The 25,178-nt window shown below is 49.8% G+C and overlaps 1 protein-coding gene across 3 annotated transcripts; it reads right to left on the reverse strand.

Moving 5' to 3' along the window:
* Positions 1–2,590: 2,590 nt before the first annotated feature.
* PURG (purine rich element binding protein G) lies at positions 2,591–25,178 on the reverse strand. Of its 3 annotated transcripts, XM_066184779.1 has the most exons (3): positions 25,141–25,178; positions 23,296–24,139; positions 2,591–3,213 (listed from the first exon to the last, which is right to left on the reverse strand). In XM_066184779.1, exons 2-3 carry the CDS (start codon positions 24,124–24,126, stop codon positions 3,148–3,150), a joined length of 897 nt encoding a protein of 298 aa, XP_066040876.1. In that variant the 5' UTR covers positions 24,127–24,139; positions 25,141–25,178; the 3' UTR covers positions 2,591–3,147. The 3 variants fall into 3 exon arrangements, with proteins under 3 accessions (XP_066040876.1, XP_066040874.1, XP_066040875.1); XM_066184777.1 differs by lacking the exon at positions 2,591–3,213 and having other exon boundaries at positions 17,006–24,139; XM_066184778.1 differs by lacking the exons at positions 2,591–3,213; positions 25,141–25,178 and adding an exon at positions 24,468–24,544 and having other exon boundaries at positions 17,006–24,139.

The following is a 25,178-nucleotide window of genomic DNA, read 5'->3' on the forward strand; positions in this document are numbered from 1 at the left end:
AACACACGCACTTGTGGACTTCACCCTGAAGCGAGGGACAGAATTAAAGGATTCAAAACATCGCATCCCTGAAGTGAAATTTCTAACTAAAATTACAGCTAGCAAAGTAAAAGAGAGCAATTCATATAAAATACAACTTGGTAGCTACTGTCCTAGATGACAGTCGCTCACCGTTCCAGTTCCCAGGAAAGGCAGCTGCCAGGAACTGCTCACACTCCTCTGGATGTTTTATTTGCTGATCTGTTTTCCAGAAGATCATTTTTAACCACATTGCCCATGCTTGTGACGCTGTAGCAGTGAACGGCCGTGGGATAAGGCAAACCCTGCCCTATGGCAATGGACAGTAAATCTTCCCACCCCGGAGCTTCCCAAGGACAGTGCCTTCAGGAGCATTTGGGAGAGCAACACCCCCCATAAAAATCATCCCTGGCTTGTCCAAAACGATCTCAAAAAGGGCATCCTGATCCTCAGGAGGCCAGCCTTAAAACAAATGCCGAGCAGCTTTCATTCCATCTTTACATTTTTGAAGGTTTCGTTGTGATTTAATTCGAGGAAACAAGGTACGGGCACGCTTTGGTGATGAGTTTCTATTTACTGATTCCTTGCCATCATTAATACGTTTAATAGGCAAAGCTTAAGTGGAAAGATCGAGCTGAGATATTTCTCTTGGCTCCTCGTCAGAAATAAAGAGGTTTCTGAGGTATCAATCCGATGGCGGGTGCTCAGCAAAGGACCGGCAAAACCTCACACCTGCAGCCGTGCAGCCTGAGCCAGGACCATCCTCAGAGCAACACGACGTGGTCTATTGGAAAGAGGGAGCTCTTGGGAAGAGCTGTGGATTTTCCTGCAGAGGAGTGGCAGGGACAGAGCCTGCGGAATCTCCCGGCAGCAGTGGGGGACATTCATCAGGCTCCCTGGCAGGGAAAACTGACAAGCCTCACTGAGAGGGAATTAATGAAGGCAGGATTTTCCACCACCTTCTCTAAAATCTCATCATTTCTGTGCGAGAGCCTTCTAAAAAGGCAATGCTGGTGAAGTGGCATAAAAGGCCACTTTATTAAAAAATACATTAATGTTATCTGTGTAACATTAACCCCCCCCCCCCGAATGGGGTACCTTGCTTTCTTATTTTTGTGATTTTTTTTCCACTGAAACGTGGCTTTTTAGGGTGTGATACAAAACACAGGAGAAACAGAAGAAGAAAAAATTACTCATGGTCAGCACTGCCTATGGAGGGTATTGCCTGGGCTTATCCACTGCTTCCCAAAGAGTGCTGGATTCCTGTGTTTTGGAGAGGGGAAAAAACCACCCCCACAGTGAATAAATAAAACAAACCAGTAAAGTTCTTCCTTCTGCCAGCAGCTGAGGGTGCACAAGCCCAGCAGGAGCTGCTCCAAGGGCACCTGATCCCCCCTGTGAGGGTGCAGGGGAGCACCGGACTGCCCAGGGGCACAAGGATACAGATCCCTAAAACACATTTTGGGGTGCAGACACAGCACCTGTGCAGTGGATGGTAGGCAGGTGTACCTGGCAGCACTCTCCATGAAGCCTGGATTCTTTCTCCCAGCGTTTCCCCACAGGATTCATCTCCCTGCTTCCCGTGGTGGCTTCTACCGCCATGGGCAGCGCTGCTCGTACTGTGAGGAGCAGCAGGAAACATTACAGAACCCTGATAAACTGAGAAAAAAAGCCAGAGAGAGGTCAGAGGGGAGGAAAGAGGCAAAGAGAGGGGGAATGCTGCCAGGAGAAGGGGGATGAATCTCTGAAAATGGACTCTGTTGCCGTAACATATGCGCAGGGGTGGATTCCGAAAGAAAGGAGAGTGACCGAACCCTCGCAAGGATCCTCCTGAAATGCTCCTTCCTCTCAGACACAGCTGCATCTTTTAGGGAATAAAAAATGTCTTCCTGCAGCAGCCTGGAACAATTTTAATCCCCAAATAGCTGTTTTGGGGAGGGGGAGGAACCTCAAAACCTGCAAGCCTTGCAACAGGTTTTGTTCGCAAACGCAGGCGAATCTGGAATATTTGCTTATTCCTTTTATTGAACCTGCTGGCTGATTTGATTACTCCCCTGGAAACGCATGTGCAAATCGGTTTTCCAGCCTTTTGAGGGCACTGCCTTCCGCCGCGCCGTCTCCAGTGACTGATGCCAACGTCTTGCTAATGCAATGTGCAGGAAGGGCCGGCGTTGGACGCCGACGCCGGTGCCCAGAGCGCTCGGCCGCTGGCGGCCATAAATCCCGCCATTCCCAAATGCAAAAGACTGCCCTCGGAAATGCCTCACCCCGAAAAAATGTGTTAGCAACAATTCAATCTCTCAAATTAAGCAGGCTGAGGCACAGCCATTCATTCCTCTGCCACGCACTTACCCGGATGGAAGGATCCGATGATGGAAGACCGAGCGGGGAAAAAAGGGCATCAAATTGAAAAGCCCTGGGGAGATGAATGGGAGATGAGGGAGAGAAAAACATTCACAGCCTGAAATGATTCCCCCTCCCAGAAAAATTTCCTTCTCGCCTCCCTGGGAAGCGCTCAAAGGAGAGCTGCGGGGCAGGAACCTTGGAGCAGGGATTAATCTGATGGTTAGAATCAGAGCAGACAGTTAAGACTACACAAGTAAGCAAATTTATTTGAAGACAGAACAAATATCGTGGCAAACAACAATATGCAAATTCAGTTGAGAACAGGGGTAAATATCAGACTTTGTTTTCAAATCGATATAAAATATAGTCAGATTTCATTTTGTCCAAAAAGCAGCTCGCATCGGGGTGGGGGGTTGGAGGGGATGGCCCTGTCCATGCCATCTGAGGTGCGTGTCACCTGGAAAACCTCAGGCTCAGGAAGTGGCTCAGAGCCAGTGGAGATGAGTGATGCTGGGAGGAGATAGAGGCACCTTTGGGACTCTAAATTTCTACCTCCATTCTCCTTAAAAGCCAATTTCTGCCATAAAGCAAGGGGTGGGTTCGTCGCCTCCGAGACCATCAGTGCCCACCCACCTATGTTTGGATTGTGGAGCCATGAGGATCCCAGCTGCTTTTTAGGATTGGGCATCTTTGAAGGTACCTGCACCTCCTCTTCCTCACTGGCTCCTGATGAATCAACCTCCAGTGGCTGAGCCTGAAAAGCCAGCCAGGGAGCAGCTCACCTCAGATGCCAGAGGAGTGACCAGGACGAAGTCCCCTGCCAGGGTGAAGGTGCTGGCGGGCTGCTTTCTAGAAAAACCATCCCAAAATAAAAGCAGACATAGAAAACATTAGATTGTCAATGAGGCTTTGAAACAAATTCAAGTTTATCCTTAATTTTTCTCATATATGTGTGTGTGTGTGTGTGTGTGTGAGACTTCATACAAACAGACAAGAAAGACGTGGTGAACTTCAAGCTGGGGACGGGCATGTGGTCAGTTAGCGTCCGCAGAAGCACCATCGGATACGGAGGAGTTAGCACCAGAGAGTTGGGAGGACCTAACTGAGCACATGCGTCCTTTGGGAAACGTGGGAACGGGCACTGGGGAGACATGGAACAGTCCATTAGAAACAATACAAGGCAATTCATGAGTTTTCATACAGTACAATACAGTCACTGATCAATTAACCCTTTCAGTACAGTACATGACAAGTAACACTTTGCACCCTGTTAGCACTAGGAAAGGAGGGTTGGGGCTGGAGAGGGGTGGCTGGTGGGCTATCCCTTCTGCCGTTGGATTTCAGGGATTGTGGATTGCTTCGGTTCTCTCCCACCCCAGCTCTGACAGCCCGACCCCAGCCTGGCTCCCGGGGGGATGCAGTGGTGGAGCTCAGTGCCACCAGTCCATCCACCCGCAGCGTGGGCTGCACCCAAATCACAGAATCCTAGAATCCCAGAATGGAAGGGACCTCACAGATCATCTAATTCCACCCTCCCTGCCATGGGCAGGGACATCTTTCACCAGACCAAGTTGCAAAATCGTCCTGGTTTGTCCACAGGCATGGAAGAGCCACCCCGCTCTGCCCTGTGCCGGCCACCGAACCGATGGGAAAAGCTCCAATTTAAGTTCCACCTGGCCAGTTCTGGTGCCAAAACACGCAGGAAAGGGTTCAGAGGCTGCGTTCAGTCGGCCTCGAGCCAAACCTGCCTCTTCCCTCAGGCGTAGTGAGAACAGGGTCCGTTGGAAAAGTGCTAAATTACAGTACATTGGCATTTCCATATGTCAACTATTGAACAGCAAAACAGATTGTTTGAAAACAGAATCAGTATCGTACAGTAAGTTCACACTTAATTCTTCACCGTTTCTACACTTGTAACACATGCATTTTATTTCCATTAGTTTAATGCCAGTAGGACCAACATCCTCCAGAACAATGATCTAACATGAAACAAAACTTCCTAAGGAAAATATTAAGCATCACATAAAGTTTCAGAAAAAAAAAAACCTGTTAATTAGCATCACAAGGTACTCAGATTTACATTTAGGAGTTTTCATGCCATGACTTTAAAACACCTTTTGGTTAATATCCTGGGGGTGAGGGAAAACAAACCCAAAAAAACCAAACCAACCCCAAAAAAAAAAGAAAAAAAAAAAGAAAAAAAAAAAAAGGAATGTTTTAGGAAATAATAGTTTTCTCTTATGTGTATACACACCCAGGGAGACAAGCACGAACACGCGGGCCGGTGCATGGGTGTGTGCACAATTTTGTTTCGATAAACTTGACTCATTTCAAGGGCATTTTCATGGGTCCAAAAAGACTTTCAAGGAAACAAACTCTAAACTACTGAAGCAAATTAAAAAGTCTCTCTTGGAGGAACAGAAAAGGTTGGTAAAACATTGCCTGTGTGCTGTTACGATGCGCTTCCCACGAGCTATCTGAAAACCCAAACAACTAAAAATCCCTTTTTTCCACCTAAAAGGCCCTTCCAGAGCAAAGGGTGCTGTGCTAGGATTTGCATTCAGGCCTCAAGTGCGACGGGCAGAAGAAAACACCTAATTCTACCTTCCCAAAGGATGAGATGCCATCTCCAAGGGACAAAAAACTACATCTGAGGGGGAAAATAAGACAAAAATACCTGTTCCACATCCCCCTTGCTCCCAAGCTTATTTCCAAGGACTCAATGAGAATGATGGGCTTGCTGGGGGGGGGGGGGGGGGTGTGGCGAATTTTCCAAATGGTTTGCCTTATCCTGGTGACAGTGAGCAGGATGTGGGCTCTGAGTCACCGAGGTACTTTCTGAAGAGGCTGTTCCCTCAGCCACTATAATTTTGGGGGCTCAGACAGAGCAGCAGCATCGCCTGGTGCTATTTCTTTAAAGCTAAATTTACGGGGATAATTTGGCAGGGGAGGCGGGGGGAAAGAAAATAAACCAACCCAACCCAGAATGTGGATTCTGTTTCTATTTTTACATCCAGTGATGGAGGATGTAAGAGCATAATACTTGGGGCTGCTTAAGATTTGGGGCTTTTAACCATCTTGGGTTCCCACTGAATATCCAAGCCCCCAAAGGTCTATTGAAGATGGAAGCCAAGAAAACCAGCCACTAAAACTGGAGTTGTTTAGGAAAACTCCTCCACTTGCTGCAGCAGGGAAACCCAACACACCCATTTCTTTTTGTTGCTGAAGGTTATTTCCATGATGGCCCCTTGCTATCCGCAGTGAAGGAGAAGACCTAATTCCCTTCTCTGCATTCACACTGATCATGCTGTACTGGCAGGGTTTATCCATCAAGTGTCACCAGGGAGAAACTCCCATCACGGAGGACTGCCAGAGACGGATTTGGATTGACTGTGGGCTCGTCAAGGATGATGAGCAGCAGTCCCGAGTGCAGATACCCCGGCGTGAAGGGAACACAGGGGCTCTCACACCCACCATGATTTATTTGCTGCTGTGGGAAACCCACAGGGGCTTTTAAAGAAGTAAAACCCCACCAGGTGGTTGGGAATGGGTAGTTTGGGACATCAAAACCCAGATTATTCAGCATCCCAGGGATCACCATCCCATTTCAAATCCTAGAGGTTTCTGACTGTGTTTCCTACTAACTCTACCCTGCTGCTTTCTTGCTGGCAAGGGAGCTCTGATCCCTGGCCTTCCATACGGAAATACCACAGGAATTTAACAGGAATAGCACATCAGAACTGCCTCTGAACATGAGAGCTGATCAACTCCTAGCAATGCTTTCCAAATTCAGGAGCACACCCCGGGGTTATTATGCTCCATCTTCTAAATAGTCTGTAAATCTTTTTTACTTCAAGATACCTTTTGCAGTTGAAGCCCACGACCAATCCCAACAGCACTTCCCGTGCAGGCACAATGATGGCTTTTATTGCAATGGCTGGAGCGCAGCCTCTGTTGGTACCAGGATCTCAGACTGGTTTGAACTGGGCTGTCCCGTGGACTCACCCGGGTCTCACACCAGACACAAGAGCATCTGCCCTGCGACTCCTGCTCCGCTCACTTCCAGGTGTCAAGGAGATGACCTCGCACCGTCCCAATCCCTTCTGAGACTTCTCCTGCATCTTTGGTGTTTTTAAAAGCCATGCGCTCGGGTCCCCGGGTGACCTCGAAATTTACAACAGCCACGTCTGCCTGGACATCAGTGATTTAGGTGTTGGTTCTGTCGTGTAGAATAAGCTTGGATGGGAAAATTCCCTACGATCAAGTCGCTAATGGATATGTAATGGAAATCAGGCACCAGACAGTGGTCCAACAGACCTCAGAATTTTCTTCTGATGGCCCCTACGTAATTAACACTGCGTCTAGGAGGGGAAATAGATGGGGAAAAGAAGAGAGTTCAAAACTCAGTGCTAACAGTACGTACAAAAGTGCAGTGCTCAGTTTAGTCTGAAGCAAAGTGACTACTAGTACTTAAAGTGCTAGTCCCAACATCGGTTTGGTTCAGTGTCCGAAACACGGGGGAATGCGGGGAGGGTCTCCCAGGGGGAAATTAAAAACAGACAGCACTGCAACTGCACATGCCACACCAAAAGTGCTTCAAATCACACCACTGCGGAGGGACGCGCAACGCCACGGCTCAGCTTGTGAACACACACGAGCAAACGACTGACACCTTTTAGGTTACTATAAAGAACAGCTCCATTAACTCCATCACTACGAACCCGTTCGGGAAGCAAGTGGTCACAGCGCACAGAAAACAAAAGACGACCCCACTCCAAAACCAAGAGCCTTTAGGAACACTGACGAGCCTTTGCAACTAGGATACTCAAAGTCTAGCGAAAGCAGCCTTGCCCAGTGTCTGCAACAAGCTTGGCCGATGCTTATCATGCACGCTACAGAGGCAGACTGCCTCCTCTTACACGCTATCTTACAGCTTAGCCTATTTACCTACTTATTTGTGGTCTGCTTCGTTAATTGTAGCTTTCTGACCATGCATTAAGCTGGCTTGTTTCTCTTAACCACCCTACCAGTCAAAGGACAATGAATGCAAAGACGAGACGATGAAGGCGGTCTGGTAAACACTGATGTCACTAACCGATCTTACCGGCTTCATTTTCATGAAGAAAAAGCTCCAGAGAAGGACTTTGGATCAGCACGCTGCTGGAAGGAGGCTGGGAAAGGAGGATTCATCCCAACAGATGACAGGTATACCCTTTTCTCTCGGTGCACACACGCTTCCCGCCAGCTGCCCCATCAGACAGCCCTACCTTCACACCCGTGCTAGAAGAGCAAATGGCTCCGCTTGCTGGAAACGGGGGTGCAGGAAATCTCACTGGAAAGAGAGTGCAGGAAATCTCCCTGCGAAGGACTGTGCTGGTTCCAGTCCGCACCCTGGCCTGGAAGTGTCTCCTTGTAAGCAGAGACATGTTCCAGCAGTGTCCTCCTGCCCCCTTACCTCGGGAGCTCAGCGCTTGCAAAAATAGAGTGTTTTCTGCCAAAACAAAAGTGCCAAATGAGAAAGGGGGAAAGCAGAACCTTCAGTTCTCACTGTGTTTCAGCAGGCACCCAAAGAAAGGTCACAGGACAGCAAAGTGGCTCCCTGGGCCCTGCACGCATTGCCACCAACTCTCCCAAGTGTTGCACCAGGCAACATCTGGCTGTGCAACAAACGGTGTGTCCAAGGTGGGTGTGGATCTTTTTTATGCAGAAAGCTCTTTTTAAGCCAAAAGTATTGACTTGCTGGAGCTGGCAGGTTACGTTGGGGATGCTGCAGGTACAGCTGCAGACATGTTTCTCGTCACAGACCAAGCACTAGGGAAATGGTTTTCCAGCAGCAGGGAACACTAATATCCCAGGAGTAAAAACAGAGCTACAAACTCAGGTCACTTATTTCCATTACTGGCAGAAAGCTGGATTTAACACGCAAAGAGCAAGGTGGTGCATACAGGGGATACGGATGTAGCTCCACCTTTGCAGGCACACAACTGGAAAGAAAGGAGCCTGGAAAAGATGTGGAAACTGGAGAAGTGCAGTGTGATATGGGCAGTGCCCTGCACTGAGGAGGGCAACGAGGTGGGAAAACGCGACCATCTCAATCCACCGTCCGGACAAGAAACTTCTGGAATGATATATCCAGCCTTGCTGCCAAAGCAGCAAGGCCTAGGGAATGTACACGAGCACAGGGATGTGGCCATGACCCTGCCACCCAGCAAGGAACAAGTCCATCACTGGGGGAAAAGCATGCCAGCTTGCCCACGATGGATTTCCCTAAGTGATGCTGGAGCCTTGCGGAATGAAAAGCAATCGTTGAGCCATAGACTGGGAAAAGAAGCATCTTCCAGGACTGTATTCAAGCCTGGTCCTGCAAGACTGGCACGTCTCACCATGTGCCACATGTAGGCACTGGGACCACATTTGGTTTAAGAAGCGTTGACCTCAATGTTGAGACCAAACCCAAACACTGCAGGCATGGACAATTACCAGCCTGAAAACTCCCGTGCCAAAATGACTCCTTTTGCAGGTCTTTTTATAACATGTTCTTTCCTGTCTTCCGATTGAAAGGATTTTTGGCAGATGATTTGGAAGTGGATAATAAATCTAATGCTAGGACACTGTGTCCAATTGCACAGTAATTTCCTGCACGACTCTCACAAGGAAGTTTACACGTCCTGCTGCATTTCTGCCGCTTTAGTTTCTCCTACGGATACACTGTTGTCCATGTGTGACCCTCCTTAGAACTCTGCCTCCACCTGGACTTGCAACCCCGTTAAATTTTTAAAAAGAAAAGCTATTACAGGTCTTTTAGGAGAAAAAGCTGTCTCCTTGCCCGTGACCTCACCTTTAACCCGAGCTCCAGAATTAAAAGGCATTTATAAAATCCTGCTCCGGCCGCTGCGCTAGATTTTTCACCTAAATATCCTGAGCAACTTTTCCAGTCTCCCAAAAAAACAACTGATTTGAAAGTTTATTAGGAGCAATAATTTTTTTTTTGGAGGTGGAGGCTTTTGCTGCTTTGAAGCCTGCAGATACCCGTGCACTGGTTTTCAGTGGTGAATCAAGTGATTCCCAGACACAACCTATTTCCAAGGAAAACAGCATCCCAGACTGCTCAGTACCAGCGGCGCTACAGTGCAAACTGAAGATGCGGGGCCATTTTTAATTCTATGCTAATTATCGCAATAAAAACCAGATCCTGCAGCGGAAGACCCATTTTGGGAAGAAATAATCATCCATCTTTCGTAGCTGTAGCCGTGCTGCTTGAGGAGAAGCTTATTTACAAAATGGCAATCTCCAGAAAAAAAGCTGTTATCGTTGCCTGACAAAGCCATATATTCTGATGCCTTCTGGGGGGCTCTGTCTGGGAAATTCCTCTTTGAAACCAAACGCTATAAACCTCAAATATGGAAAAAACCCCATCCTGTCCAACAAAAAACAGCTGTAGGGCTAATGCAACCCACCGTGACACAGAAATGATGGTCGGAGATCCCTGCTTTGAAATCTCTGCTTTTGGTTTAGAGCAGGAAAATCATATGACCTCTAAATAATTTATATGTGAAAATATGCTTTTAATAAAAGCATCAATGGTGTGTAAACAAAAATGAAATTCCTAAAGCAGACTTTCCACATTTTGTATGGTTACCTAAACGTGGATGAGAAACATCCTTTTCCCGCCCCCCCCCGGACAAAGCCATCATCCATCGTGCAGGATGGCATGAAAATCCCTTTTTTAGTATGCAGGGAACACGAGAAGCCAAATAAAGCCATGAACCTGCAGAGTGGTTGTGAAAGGGATGAAGAAAACCCAACCGAGCAGCAGGACTGCAATCTGTTCCCGCTCCCCCCACGTGGCGCCGCGGTCCCCGAAGAGGCTCTCACTCCAGATTGCACTGCCAGACAATCTTATGGAAACGGGAACCCGCACTTGGGTCTCAGCCAAGCAAGACCCCTAGCGCCCCTTTCCCTGACTGCCAAGACACAATCTTCCTCCAAGAGCTGCTTGCACCCGGGGATGCCACCACCCCTGGGAAGGGCTCTGCTCCACTTTTCTCCATCTCTCCTCGCTGGGTATCCATGAGGCCTACATCCAGTATTCCCAGGCACGTTCCTGGGGAGCAGCAGAACAGCTCCGATGCATGGCCCCGCCGTAATGATGGAGCCTGAAGACGGGAACATTGGACCACAGGGACAGCATGTTGAAAGCAAAACATTTTATTACCATCGGTTAAGCTTCATAATGCACGCTTATGAGTAAGAGAGAGGTTATATGGAGATCACTTTGCTCCCTACCAACTGCAGCTTCTGGGATTAAATGCAGCAGCTGTTGAGCGGAGCGGAACGGGACCGGTGGAAAGAGAAGGAGAATAAAATACATTTGAAACGGTGGGGGGTAACTTGGCAGAAAACAGGCCCCTGACTTGAAATTCAAAGAGAAAGGTTTTGTTTTTTTTTACTGCTGTACCAAAAGCCACGGTGTCCTGGACAACAGCTGGTGACCAAGCAGTGCTCTGGAAACGCAACCCTCTAACTCAATACCCACCTAAGCAACCACCACCTGGAACAGGTGTCGCAGCTCCGACACAACGCGGGAATGTTGGAGTGGAACGCTTTTCCTGGGGGCCACGACACCTTTACAGCCCATGAATCGAGCCTAGGATGCTGCAAAACCAGGAGCTCCTGACTAATCACACCCCAGCAGGTGTCCAGGGAAATTTTGGTGGCCATGGAACGCCAGAAGGGTGGATGACAACGGGGATTTATCCAGAATTCTGGATGGTTGGCTAGCTCAGCGAGAGCGGCCTGCAAGGCTCGCCTGGGGTTGACTCAGACGTGTGATTTTTCCCTTGTTTTCTGTCCGCTTCCATGAACTGTTTTTGTCAGTAAATGCCAGCCTGAGATGGTTTCTAAAGAACACAAGTTTCTTGCAGCAGAAATTGCCCCTGCAATCTAAGATCAAAAATCCAGTTATCTTTCCTAGAGGTCAGAGACCATAAAAAAAGCTATTTTGGACCACCTGCTGAAGAGTCACTAACACACTTTACCAGCACCAGCTTTTTTAGCCCAAATCAGTTTACCTTCCAGCCAATCTTCCACAAGCAGCTTCAAATTGTATCAAACCCTATCCAGAGGAACACTCTGCTTTCCCCTTGCCCGATATCACCGCTCTCATTTCACAATAGTTTCTGCATTCAAACAGAATTCAAAGGAGAGAATGCCTGCGCTAGTGAAAGAGGACTCCCGTTATTGCTAGCACAAAGCTACCAATTTTTCTTCTAGCAAACAAACTGCTTGGCTAGAAAGGTGGGAAGCTCTTGGAAGACTGAGAGCCTGGAGGAGGCTGGTTTTTAGGCTGAGGAAGTGAAAAATCCCCATATTGCGGCCTCTTGCTTGTTCTGTTTTGCACAGCATCTTCAGCCTCGCTGAGGGGAAGAGGCCGGCGTGGGTTTTGAACAAGGAGAGAGAGCACCTCAAGGGCTATTGCAACAGCTCAAGGGCTGCAATGGGGAGGAGGAGGAGGAAGGTGAACTTCCCTCTGTGAAGAGCCTGAGGAGGGAGGTTTAGGGAGGTTATCCCAGCTTTAGAAGGTGCCTCCTAAGAGCGGGAAAGAGGTGTGGAAAGCAACAGGTTAAACTGCAGCTTGATGTTGCAGGCAGGAGTTAAGTGGGCACCACCCTCTAGCTCTGGATTGGGGGTTTTCTTGGGGTTGCACACATACCAGCACAAAACACACACTGCCAAACAGACAGTTTTGAGCTCTTTTTAAAAGAAAACTCTCTGTAATATGCCTTCACCAAGGTAACCCACAGTAAAAAGCTGGCAGCATCTATGAAAATGTTCATCAGGCGACTACAGCACCTCCCTCCTCTTTTTTAATTTCTTTTTTTAAAGTAAGACAGCTAGAAGGAACTTATCAGTGGTTAGCTCAAAGGGTTACCCCTGGCAGCGCTGAGGGATGACTGTGCTGACATCAGCAATAAACGCTGCTATGGAGAGAGGGCCGGGATGCAGCAGGATTACGTGCACACTGCATGCTGGCACACGCTGATCCCAGGACAGACATGCCTGTAGGCTCTCTAGAGCAGATGCATCTCTGCAGGCAAGAGGTGAAAATCCCAGAGGCAGAAAAGGAAGGACGAAAGAGTTGGGCTTCTGTGGTATCCAGGCTAAAGCTGTTGACACCTTCCCTCTGAGTTATAATGGGATACACAATACCTGTGGGTGGCGGTCCCTTGCCTAGCTCAGGTGTCTGCTGCCACTTTGACCCAGGTCCCATGGGCAGGCTCTGGTGGTCTCTGGTCCTGGTGGCTCCCACTGCAGCAACTGGAGTCAGTACAGGACTGTAAGAGAGTAGACAGGAGCTTGGCAGAGGCACAGCTCTTATCTCCACATCTTCATGCCAGCTTTGCTGTGGGCACGCTCATCCCACGTGCCTGAATTTACCAACCCACATCAAACCCCTGGGTCGATTCCTAAACTGATTTGGAAGCATTTGCTATTACACATGCAGAGAAAAGCGACTCTAATTACTCTGCACCCCATTTAAATGTCCCGGGGAGAACGAAATCCTGGCACTGCTCAAAGAAACCAAATTGAGGTTACACATGACAAAGGATCCAGGCGTGCCACTGAGCCGTGGTGGGAAGGAAGAGCCTGAGCTCAGAGCAGCGCTTGCAGCAGATGCAGCAAAGCTCATCCCTGGGGAAGCTGTCAGACATTGCCTACAAGCGAGACGGTGCGCGCCGGCTGCTCACAGGAAGCAGCGAGTCTGCCACCAGCGCAGGATCAAATCTGCCCCAGGTAACTGGTTCGTGCACCCCTGCTCCACATGGGAGCATCCCTGAGGGAATGGCTGACTGCAGCGTTAAATAACAGCTTCACCCCATGGATCTGCCCCAGCCTAGAGGAAACATCTGCCAGAGCCCCACCAGCCATGCAACAGCTGCAGAGGCATGCAAGGGCTGTGGAACAGGATCCCTGGAATGGCTAAGGCCAAAACACACCAATGGCTAAGGTCAAAACAGACACAGAGCAAAACGACTCTCTGGGAAAAATATAACCACATCTTTTTGTCCTACGTTGGTGGCAGCAGTTAGCAAATGCATGGTGAGGGAGGGAACCAAGGCACATTCAGGCTTTGCACAACATTTCCAGAGGGATTCATAATGAAAGCTTAAGAAAAAGATGCTGAACTTCTAAGAGAAAAAGAGGTTTAGGGCCCTCAAGCCAGGTCATGCACAAGACATGAACTTGGTGATCCAACAGGGAAAAGGAACAACAGAAGCAGGATCAGGCCCTGCAGGCAAAGTGAGAGGAGAGTGTCCCTATGCACTCAGCCATATAAACACCTACAGGGGTTTCTGCCTGTGCTGCTTTAGTGACCTTGATGTTTCGCAACCAGATGGAGGAAGAAATAAAATGCCAGCTTAAAGGATATGCTCTGAGGTAAGAGGCACAGAAGTTTGGTTAACCCTGTGAAACACAGTGCCTCTTCTCAGCTTACAGGTAAACATTTCAGCCAAAAAGCTCTTTCCCTAATTTTACCAGGATGGGGGACATTATTAAAAATGCTTAAATTAAAAAACTTCATCACTCATGACAGGGATGTGCACATTAACTGAGTTGCTGAATCTATGATAAATCCTACTGCCAAGAATTAGAGCAAACCCTTGCCCTCTGTTCTTGGCTGTCAGTAGCCTCTGCTCACCCCTGCTGTGACATCTACCTGGGAAAAACTTTTAAAAGTGCCACCAGCACAATACCCCACTTTTCAAACACTTTGCTGTGTTTATTGAAGTCTCGGGAGAGAGACCATCCTTGGAGGCAGCTCAGTTCCCTCACAAATTCCTGTTCTAGGCAGCCCGATAGAGATCTCAGGAGTGTTCAAACATCTAGAAGGAAAGAACAAGCAGCTGTTGTGAAGACAAGCCGAACGAAAAACACATCTGTGTTGACTGCACACTGAGCTGCATTTACTCCAGAGCACTGCTCCATCACCTCTCTCCCAAATCCTAAAGTCTCTGGCCCTAGATTCCCCCTGCCAGCTTCCTGGGGGAGAGAGAGACTCTCTTTTTACATCAGGTACTTCCCAACCAGGCGGCAGCACAGCAACCTCCTCCATGCCCAAAGCAAACGTGACAATTTGCAAAGCAGCAACAGGTCCAGGGGGAACTTCCAGAGACAAAGCAGCTCCTGCTGAGCACCAGTTGCCGAGGGAAGCGGTGGGAGCGACTGTCAGCGCCAGGCTCGGCTCCCTGTGAGCCCTGAGGTTTGCTCTCGTGCTGCAAAGCCAGCGGGGTCCGCTGCTGCCAGCACTCGCCATGCTCCAGCTCACCCTTTAACGTGGAACAGCAGCGATAATTAATTTATGTTAAAAATACCAGGGCTGCATTGGCACGTCCAGCCTTTTTCCCTAGGAAGAGGAGGGAATAAATAGCTGCCTGACACATGTTGGTCGTATGCCTAAATGCCCTTCTGGAAGGTGCTGGGATGAATATACATGTCGAGTGGTGACACTGTGGGACAGGAGGAGCTCCTGTCTGGTCAGACCTACACAAAACTCTCAGAATCTCTTCACACTAAAAATGTTACTGAGGGAAAGTTCATGCCAATACTTCTGTGACTCTTCATATGATGACAACGCACAAACCTGGGAGATTTAGGAACATAAGGGAAAACCTGTATTTCCAAACATGCTGGCACCGGGAGCTTATATTGTCACTTAGTGCTTTCCTTACATTTGTGTTTCAACAGACACATCAGAGAGCAACAAGAACATGACCAGGGGTAAAAATTACCCTTGGTGGAAGGTTTTGTGTTTCCTTTCGAAGGGACGCAGAAGAGACCTGACAACAGCCTTTAATTGTGTGTAGGAACTGCAGCAGAGGAGAAACCAAACTGTTTTTATAACTCCTCTGGAGAGCGTGGCCTGTAAGGCAAAAAGCAATCGAATTAGATGGAAGCAAGGGACACATGAACTGGACAGCAGGAAAAGTATCTGAGAGGAAACAGGGTGGAATAGCTTAGGGAGGGAAGCTGGGAATATCCAGCGTGAAAGAGACTTGAAAGAGCAGATTTTTTCCAGGTTGTTCAACTTGGGAAAAATATAGATCCTTTTTGCTCTGCACCCGGCCCGGAAATGCACCATTAGAGGCACCCTTGTGCCTGCAAATTCAAGTTTAAAATCAGGTAGGTTCCAAACCTTCCAAACACTACATTTCATCCCAAATTTCTCCCTGTCTCGCTTTCGGATGTTATCAGTATTGATCAGCATCAGATCATCACAGGAACTCTCGCACGCCTTTGAGGTAGGGAGGTATCATCCACCCTCTTTTAGTGGTGGAGAACACAGGCACAGGCAGGATAAAGCCAAAGTGATCCCATCTCCATTATCAGGAGGCCCAGCTCCACACACTGACAGCTTTCCCAGAGTCCAGGCAATTACTCCAGCACTTCACTGGTTCAAAGCACAGCTTTCAACAGCTGTTGACACCAACCCCTGCTGCACCTCACACCTCCGAGTGGCAGGCCCAGGAAAGCAAAGGCGGTACAAGTGGTAATCATCTGCAGAGTCTTGTTAGAAACGACACAAACCCCTTTGCAAAGGCAGGCACGAAATTGCTTCTTGAAAGCCACTTTCTTTCCCCTCTGATCCCCTCCAGCCTTCACCAACCCCTTTCCTGTGCAGTGGAAAAGAGCAGCTGCCCCATGGATACACACAACACTCCATCACTCATTCCTGGAGCAGGAGGCAGCCAATGTAGCATGCGGAGCAAGGCTCCGGTGAAAAGCACACGCGAGCATCCATAAATTGGGATGGCATCAGCAAACCTCGCAGGCCACCAACACTTGTGTGCTCCCCTAAGCTTCCGCAGGTATTCCTGGGCAAGCCTCCCAGCTCAGCAAGAGCCAAGCCACGTGAGCCTCAAAGAGCGAGCTGTAAAAGCAGTAACTCCACCCACTGGGCACGCTTGGTGCCCGTGGGTTTGTTGGCAAGATTAGACACTTGCAGAGCGTGTTACTGATCCCAAAGAGGAAGAAGAACCAGCCCAAGAGAACCACCCTGGTCCCCGAGTGGAGCATTAGGATCCAGGCTCTGTGTCTCCTTCCCTAGCTCTGTGGGACTCCAGGGCTGAAGGTGCCGCCTATTCCTCCTACTAAGGATAAAACCATCATCATGCTCTATGCTTCCCTGGAGCACGCATCTTGTCCTTGCTTCCCTCCGCCCCCTCCTGCCTTTTCGTTCCTCTGCCTCGGTGGGAAGCACTTCTCTCTGCTCTTACTCCCCCTCTCCCTCTGCATTGTGCCAACAACATGTGCTCCCAACAAGGACCAGATGGGAATACTTGTAAGAGCCTGGGGTTAACCCGTGTCTTTTATCCCACATACTCTCTGCTGTTTTGAAATGCAGATTCTATTGCACGCGCTTTGCAGTGTAAAGATTTAAGGTTAGTAGTAGAGTATGTTGATATTGCTTGTGAAACCCATCTTGCTCCTATTGCAGGCTGAATGTCTCCGATACGGGAAACAGAACAGACGATGGATAGTGTTTTAATATCTCCAAGGGAAGGATCTACTGGAAACGGGGGGGGGGGTGGGGGGGGGAAATGAGTATTTGTAATACGTCCGTGCATATACATCTCTAATATTCCTGTCTCCCTTGCCTCTGCGTTCATTTGTGCCCACACATGAATACACAGATGTTGTGCCAGCGCGGTGCCGAGCGGGGCTGGGCACGCAGCCCCGGCTTTCCCCGGCTGCCAGCAGCCGCCACCGAGGGCCATCTTTGCCTCCAATTAATCTCTGCGTGGCAAACGATCACGACCAAGAACAGATGCAAACTCCCGCCTGCAGGATGGATTTCCCCCACTGCGGTCAAGAAATCCGTCCGACTGTCTGCGTGTCCAACCAACACCTCCAAGGCAGGAGCTGTTGACCCTCCCTGTTTAACACTGGTGTGTTGGATGGGTCTACAACCCCTAAAAGATGGAATATGCCTTTTTAAGTTTGGACTCTGTGCAGAGCTAGCAATTTCCATGTGCCACTCCAAGCGTTTCCGTGCAGCCTAGCAATTAAGAAGATGAATTAGCAAGTTGTTAATGACGGTTTTATTGGGGGGGGCAGCCAGGCCCCTCGAGGCTAGGCCAGTAGGAACAGAACCACATCCACCACACATGAGAAGCCAGCAGGCACCTGCACCTTTCTAGGAGCTGGTGTGCACGGGAGAGCCCCGAGGGCTGCGGGTTCGGGTTCCGCGTGACGCCTCCCTGCGCACGGGGAAGGAGCGATCCAATTACATCCATCACAGAAATGCCAAAACGACATCCGGCTTATAAAGCCTCAATTTATGCTTTGACATTTCTGGAAAACCAATTTTTAATCCATGTCATCTATCAGGAGTTCTTGATATTTTACTTCACCTCGACGCTTTAGAATACTGTTGCCTTTATTGAGGTGCAGGTGGGGAACTGAACACAGGCTGACAAAATATTAGGAAAAAAAATTGGTGGCAGCCCATGAAAGCTTCTGCAGGTTTTGGAGAACCAGAACAGCAAAAGATCTGGCTTTAGCTTTTTCCAAATCCCCCAAATCCAGAAGCACCTTGTGCCCTAGCCAGGGCTTTTTTCCTGTGGCCAGGATTCAGGAATTCTTAGGCAAGACCAGATCACCCCAAAACAGTACATTGTGGCAGAGGCTGTGATGTGACTGCCTCGCTTGGGTATAACTTAAGGTGTAACCTTTAATTCCACTCCTTCTTGCATAAACTCTTAATTTCAAACACAACCTTTACTTGAAAGGAATGGAGGGGCAGGAGGGGAAAGGTGAATTTTAGACATCACAACATGTTAAGTCATTAAAAATAAAGGGCAACTTAATTTTGGAGTGAGCAGCATAGAAAATTAAACAGAAAGTCTAATTTTCTTCAGGAATTCTTTCATAAATCACATATATCTCACGTATGCACAGCAAAAAAGGGAATGCCATGGAACTGAAAATGCTTATGACATAATTTTTGACCTGGTGCAAAATCTGCCCAATAAAAATACACAATAATAAACTTTCTACTACAAAAATTACTAGAACTGGAAAACAGGACTGCAAGTCATACGAGCAGAAGGCTTCCTAACCACCACCAGCTCCCATCCCTGGGAGTTTAGGTCACTCCAATAGGCCCTAGGGGGAAAAAATGATGCCATTATCAGACTAGGACATCTGTAGCTGAAAAAAAAAAGTGCTGACATTGATTTTGGTAATTGCTTGGGGGTTATTTTTTGTATAAAGGACGAGATTTTAATACTTCTGCCTGGGATTTTATGAACATGGCAGTACAGATTTGCAGAGCCAAGGGTTGTAAAATGGCATGGAGGCATGACGAGGCCGGCAGCTGCCTCTCTACAGCTCACACCTCGCCTCAACGACGCCTCCAAGGAAGAGCTTTGCCTTCTTTTAACCGTGCCTTCCCTTGCAGCCTTACCGAAAACCTATGGAATTCTTATGGGGGCTGCGGCCAAGGGCTCGCCCCCAGCCCTGGGTGGAATAACGTGTTTATCCAGACCGGTGGTGGGAGCAGACGTCCCCTCCTCAGACTGCACTTCAGATAAATAAGATTATTTCGCTACGAGCTACTACAGGCTACAATATACTCACATAAATATATTAATGCCTATACGTGGATATGAATTGGTATATATCGGATACAGATAAGAAACACTTACGACGACGAGTAGATACCAATAACCGCTGCAGCTTCTCGCTGGGTAAAGTCCATCGTCCACCCGGGCTGCACGCAGGGAGCCCGCCAGGGAGGGTCTCGTCATCCCCCCGCGGCACCCGGCGGGTCGCCCTCTCCACGCCAGTGCAAAACGCTTCCCAACCCTTCCGTAGCTCTGTACTTTACCAGGAAAGCCAGCTCCAGGGGCCGGACCCAACACAACATCCCCCCAGCTGCATGGCAGGGGAAGCGCCCGCAGCCCCTTCCATCCGGGATAAGCTTTCCAGGGAACACCCCACCTTTTGCGCCAGCAGCGGGGAGAGCCGGGTACGAGGCAGCTGCTGGACTTGGCTTTGTCAAGACTACAAGCCCAAAGCTCGGCTTTAAGCCTCGGCAGCAACACGGGGGACCCAGTTTGCACAAGGGGCGAGGAGCCGCTGCGATGGCAGAGCTGAGGATGCTCAGCAGCTCTGCACATTGCGATTTAAAAAACCAAATCATCTTCCCACTCTTGGTGGTTTGAGAGGATCCTCAATACAGCGCCTGTCCTCCTCTAACATACGAGCGGAGCTGGACCAAGCAGGATCAACAGGTCTCTAACAGACACGTGCATGCAGGAGACGGCTTCTCTCAGCATTAGACTACATTACCAAAGCATCCCCTTACCGGAGCGGGAGCAGAAATGTGCTCCTAGTATTATTTACACAATATAAAGTGCATTAGGATTTAATAATTCAACTGACAGACTTTCTGCCGGGACCATACCATTTCAAAACAGAGGTGAGGGCTCGAATAGGAAATTCTCTCATGAGAAAAAGAGGTTCAGACCGGTGCTCTTCACCCTGTCCTCCTAAGGATTGTTTTTGGCCGTTCTTTCTAGTGCAAATAAGCTTGTGTTTTCTCAAGTTTAAGGGACATGGCAGTTTCGGGGCGTCAGGAACGAACATTTAAAACACATCAGGGATTCAGTGCTCCCGAGCATCTCGCTGGGCCCTTCTGGGCACCAGCAGCCTGTGTGGTCACTACTCTGGGAAGCTGAAGACGCGCTGCCAAAAACACAAAGGAACCCGTTTCCAAATCTCACCGTTCAAGTCTTGCATTGCTACACTCCGAGTGCATCCCTACTACCCTCCAACACAACATCTGCTTCCCATGGCGTGGAAAGCCGTTATCCTCCAACCCAACATCTGCGAACACCGGTGTTTCCCACTGCGATGGAAACCCACAGCTGCTGGCCTACCCATGAGCGATGGGCAATGAACGTGAAGATCCCGATCCAGGTTTGGATACTAAGGTGCATCCCGTGCCAGGGGAGTAAATGCATCAGCGGATCCTACGGAATACCTGCGTGCTAGAAACCAGGCCGGCCCAGTAGCCAGCAGTTGTTGGATTCCTGGGTGATATTTACAGCAAACTAACGGCATTGGAAGGCCAATTCATTAACAAAAGATAAAGGGGGTTTTTCCTAAGAAATGGGCAGCAGTAAGGAAAGCAATTTTGCATTCTTTTTTCCTTTTAAAACGGTGAAGAAAACATCCCTTTCCAATCACGAATAATTTCCTCACCAACACTACGGGAACACAGGGAAGGCATGAGCACTTACAACACACGTGGCCACTCAGGCTAATTCCAACCGAGGAGCTTTCATGATCCCTTGAGGCAAAGGCAGGCAGGGATGGGAGATGCCGAGCTCGCAGGGGAGGAACGCCACACAGAAACGGGAAGGAGAGCGTAAAAAGTTCGTACATTCATAGCTCCGGTTTGTTGGACTAGAAGTGAATTTTTTACCTCAGGCACTGTGACGGGCAGCAGCAGTCAGCGATACGCTAACGTACGCATCAACGACTCATTCACTAAATTCTGGTTTCACACCATAACAGGATGTGGAGTTCTTTTAACGTGGGGTTTTGTGGGGTTTTTTTAAATTGACCTGTTAAAACCATTGGGACCAAAGCCGTAAGAGCGACGATGAACCAGTGCCCCACACAACTCCCGCTGATTCATCACGGTCCACGGGCTGCTCGAGTGATGGAGCAAAAACATCTCTTCCAGGTTTGAAAAGGGACCTGAAAGAGCAACCTATGGAGAAAGGGATGGGAGTTTTTGACACTAAGCCAAAGGCTTGGTTGCTGTAACTGCTATACGTGGTTTTAAAGGGGGAATCACCTAAAACAGTGAAATTAACTTTCTTACTTCTTGTCACAACTGTAACATTTTCCTAAAGGTTCTTTGGTGACTTTGGTGCAAGCTGTTATTTTTTTTCTTTTTTTTTTTTTTTTTTTTCTTTTTTAAAAGTTAAAACAGATTGACTAGTTTTAGTACCCAAACTAAAATCCAGATTATCCTCTTGGTTCCCAACCCTGTCTCCCCAACCTTTCTCATTATGACATTAACAGGCAACAGCATTCGGATTGAGCGTGGCCATGCAGTGTGCAGGTGGCTCCAGACTCAGAGTGGTGAACAGTCTGGTTGGAGAAAAAGATGTTTCTCAAAAGGTTAAAAAATAAAACAGGTCATGGTTGAATGGAAAAATAGCTGGTCCACATGCACACTAGGCCACTCTGTAATAAAACAATTTGAATGATTACAAATATCTGATCAGACATGATAATGCCTGCTTAAAACAATCTTAAAGGTGAGCAACACGCTACTAGAAGTACCTGGAGCTCAATCAAACTCCTGCTGGTTCAGGGGGAAGGAGCTGGTCGCCCAAAGGCTGGACAAGCCCCTTAAGTTATAAATATTCATGCTTTAAGAAACACAGAATCTTTCATCAACCTCCCGACCAGGTAATTGCACACATTCTCCCTCCAGGCAGAGAGTTAATATCATGAGATTTAAAATTTACATCACAAAGACTCCAGGATGACACCGAAACCTTGGGACTGGAGCCGCTCAAGGACAGCTCCAGCTCTGAGCTGGGGGGAAGGGGGTGATGGCAGGGCATGGATGTTGTCTCCCCAACATCACCCACAACCAACACAACAGAAAACCCAACGGGGCGTCCACCAGCTTCCGAAACGTGCCATGGGTGAGCATGGAGGAGATGCCCTTCTACACGAATCCAGTGGTGCACCCAAAACCCCAAAGGTCTTCCTTGTGTCAGGAGGAGGGAAACACCCAAATGCTTTCCTCGCACAGGTAACATCCCGAACCCCGTTAATCTGGGAGAGAAGCCGGAAGCCTCGGTCACGGCATTCTTTCCACCTCCCAACACCCGCTCCACAGTCACCTGCTGGAATGCCTAATACAAAAATACCTTCTGAAATTTTGGACAAAATGCATTAAAAACAAAATGATAAAAAAAAAAGATCACCAGCCTCTAAGGGGCAGAACACGGAGATGAGGAGTGGGTTATTATTCACTGCCATTAATTCAGAGGGCTGAGCACTCCGCTGTCCTGGGTTACTCGGGTTATCTGGTCAGCACAAAACTACAGAACGAATGGCAGATCTTCCGCCCTTCACTGGCACGTGACCGAGGTCTGACTGGTTATCGAGATTTTACCCATATAACCAGGAGATGCCAACTTTAAAACCTCTCTCCCTCCTCACACACAGACCAGAGATTCACGTGGAGCTGATTTTTGCCATGAATGCTCTACGGCAACGCTGTTCGGCTTTTGGACCGAGCACGGGCAGAAGCCAGGCCTGAAAAACTCGAGATAAGCAGAAACTGATACATTTTGTGGTAAGGTTCAGGGTGGGGATACTTTTGTATCGTGTTTAAGTGCAACACAAGCCTTTTCTAGACTATTTAAAGGTCAGGGTGCCGGATTTTGTTTGTGCTGATACTCGTACTTCCACAGTCTCCAACACTCGAAGCAGCTGACTCATACGGACACGGGAGGTTGGTCCTTTCCTAAGACACGGATGTTTTGGGCATAGTTTAACGTGATAACCAGACTCCTATAACATTATGTACTGGAGTTAGCGAGAACTACCAGAAAAGGACTTTACAAAAAACCGGGGAAACTTGGAATTACTATAGGTCAGTCCCTCTCACCAATTTCTGCTTGCTTTGTTTGGTTAATTGTCCAATGCACTCTATTCCAGACCCTCTTGCTCTTCACCACTGTCCCCTCTGGCATCCATTCTTTTCTCTTTATGGCTGTTGTAAATTCTCCTCATCTCTTCTTCGTACTTGATAAAATTTTCCCCGAACCGTGTCCACGCTTTGTAGGGGACTGTGATGGTGTTACGGTAGGGCGGCCTCACCTCACTTACCTTCAGGAAGATGCCGTACCTGTTGGATCCCACGTCAAAGTAGAAGCGCTTGTTGTCCACTCGGAAGGAGGTGCCCTCGGGGAGCTCCGGGGGCTCGTCCCCTCCCCCCCGGCGATCCTCTATGTCCCCCTCGCCGTATTCTTCAATCAGCTGGACCAAAGCATCCCTGAACTCGATCATCCCTTGCGCGGGCAGGACGATCGTCTGCTCCTGTCCCAAGCTGTGGCCAAAGTAACCCATCATGCCAGGTCCCCTGCTCATGGTCTGCCTAATCCGCAAGAAGCGCCCGCGCTGGTTCTCCTTCAGGTCCAGGTAGTACTTCCTGTTGTCCCTCTCGATGTACTCCGTCTTGAGGACGCTGTGAGGGGGCTCTTCGGAGCCCACGGAGGCCGGGGGCGAAGGCGGCGGGTGCTGCGGCCGCCTCCGGGAATGCTGCTCCTTGTCGTTGCTGTGCTCGTGCCGGTGGCCATGGCCGCCCTTCAGGCCCAGGTGGGCGTAGTGCTCGATGAAGTCCCCCAGGCAGTCCTTCAGCTCGGCGGCCACGGACAAGGAGAGGGTCAGCTTGCTCTTCCTGATGTTGTCCTGCCTGCCCCTTCCTATCCAGACCTCGGCGATCTTCAGGAAGCGGCCGCGGGAGCTCTGTTTCACATCCAGATAAAACCGCTTCTTCTGGATGTCCACCCTCTTGGAGGCCAGCTCCTGGATCTCCATGCAGCTCCCCTGGGAAGAGGCCGGGTAGTGGTACTGCTGTTGGGACTGGGAATAAATGTTCCTGTGCAGGCCAGAGCCTCCCAGGTTCCTTCCTCCTCCTCCTCCTCTTCCTCTTTCCATCTTTACCAATCAGCTGGAAATAATACACAACAGAGACACAGATGACAACATCAGCACCAGGGGCCTGCTCAGCTCCTCGGCAGCGGCTCCGCTCGGCGCTGCTCTCCCTACAAAGGCTCCTGCATCCCTCTCCGCTGCCACTGGCACGCAGCATCGCAGCCCGACGGATCCCGGGCGCTCTGCGTGCTCCGGCTCCCGGACAAGGGAGCCCTGATTCCAGCGGCACTCCCCGGCAACACTCCCCACCCTGCAGCCCCCCTGTCCTGCCCCTGTGGTACTACGGACCCTCCAGCTGCCCCACGGGGGTGGGTTATGGTGCCCTGTTTCGGGGGGGCACTCACCCTTCTCCCAGAGCTGCAGTTCCCCTCTGCAGGGTCTGTCCCCGTGCGGCGGCGGCGTTCCCCATCCATCACCCGCTCTGCTCTCCCTCCCAGGGCACGGGGGGGCACCGGGGTGTCCCCGACCAGCACTGCCCTCCTGCCCTCCGGGACCCACGGAGCCCCCTCCGCCGCTGCATCTCCTGCCCCAGGGCCCCCGGGGCTTCAGCTCCTTCCCCGCCAGTACTGCCCCACTGCCTCCCCGGCCCCTCAGTGCCCCAGTACTGCCCCCTGGTGCCCTCCCTGCCCTCCAGTGCCCCAGTGCTGCGCTCCCCGCTGCCCGCGTCCTGCTCCCCTGGCCCCCAAATGCCCCAGAACTGCCGCCCGAGTGCTCCCCATCGCTACACCTCCTGCCCCAGTGCTCCCACAACTTCACCCCTTGCCCCCCCAAGTGCCCCCAAACTGCCCCCCCGACGCTCCCAGTGCTGCCCCCCCGTGCCGCAGTATCGCTCCCCAGTGTTCCCACAACTGTCCCCCGGTGCTCTTAGTACTGCCCCCAGTGCCCCAAAAGTGCCCCCCCAGTGCCCCAGTGTGCCCCCCCCCCAGCACAGAATCTCCCGTCCCATCACTGCCCCCCCCTACCCCCGGGGCCCCTCCTCGCCCCGCAGCGCCGCGCTCCCCACGCCCGGTCACTCACCCCGCAGCGCCCATCGCCGCCGCTGCCCTTCAGCCGCC

This window comes from Chamaea fasciata, unplaced genomic scaffold (assembly GCF_029207755.1).
Source record: "Chamaea fasciata isolate MVZ Bird 193981 ecotype frontalis unplaced genomic scaffold, bChaFas1.0.hap1 SCAF_6, whole genome shotgun sequence".
Lineage (NCBI taxonomy): Eukaryota > Metazoa > Chordata > Aves > Passeriformes > Sylviidae > Chamaea > Chamaea fasciata.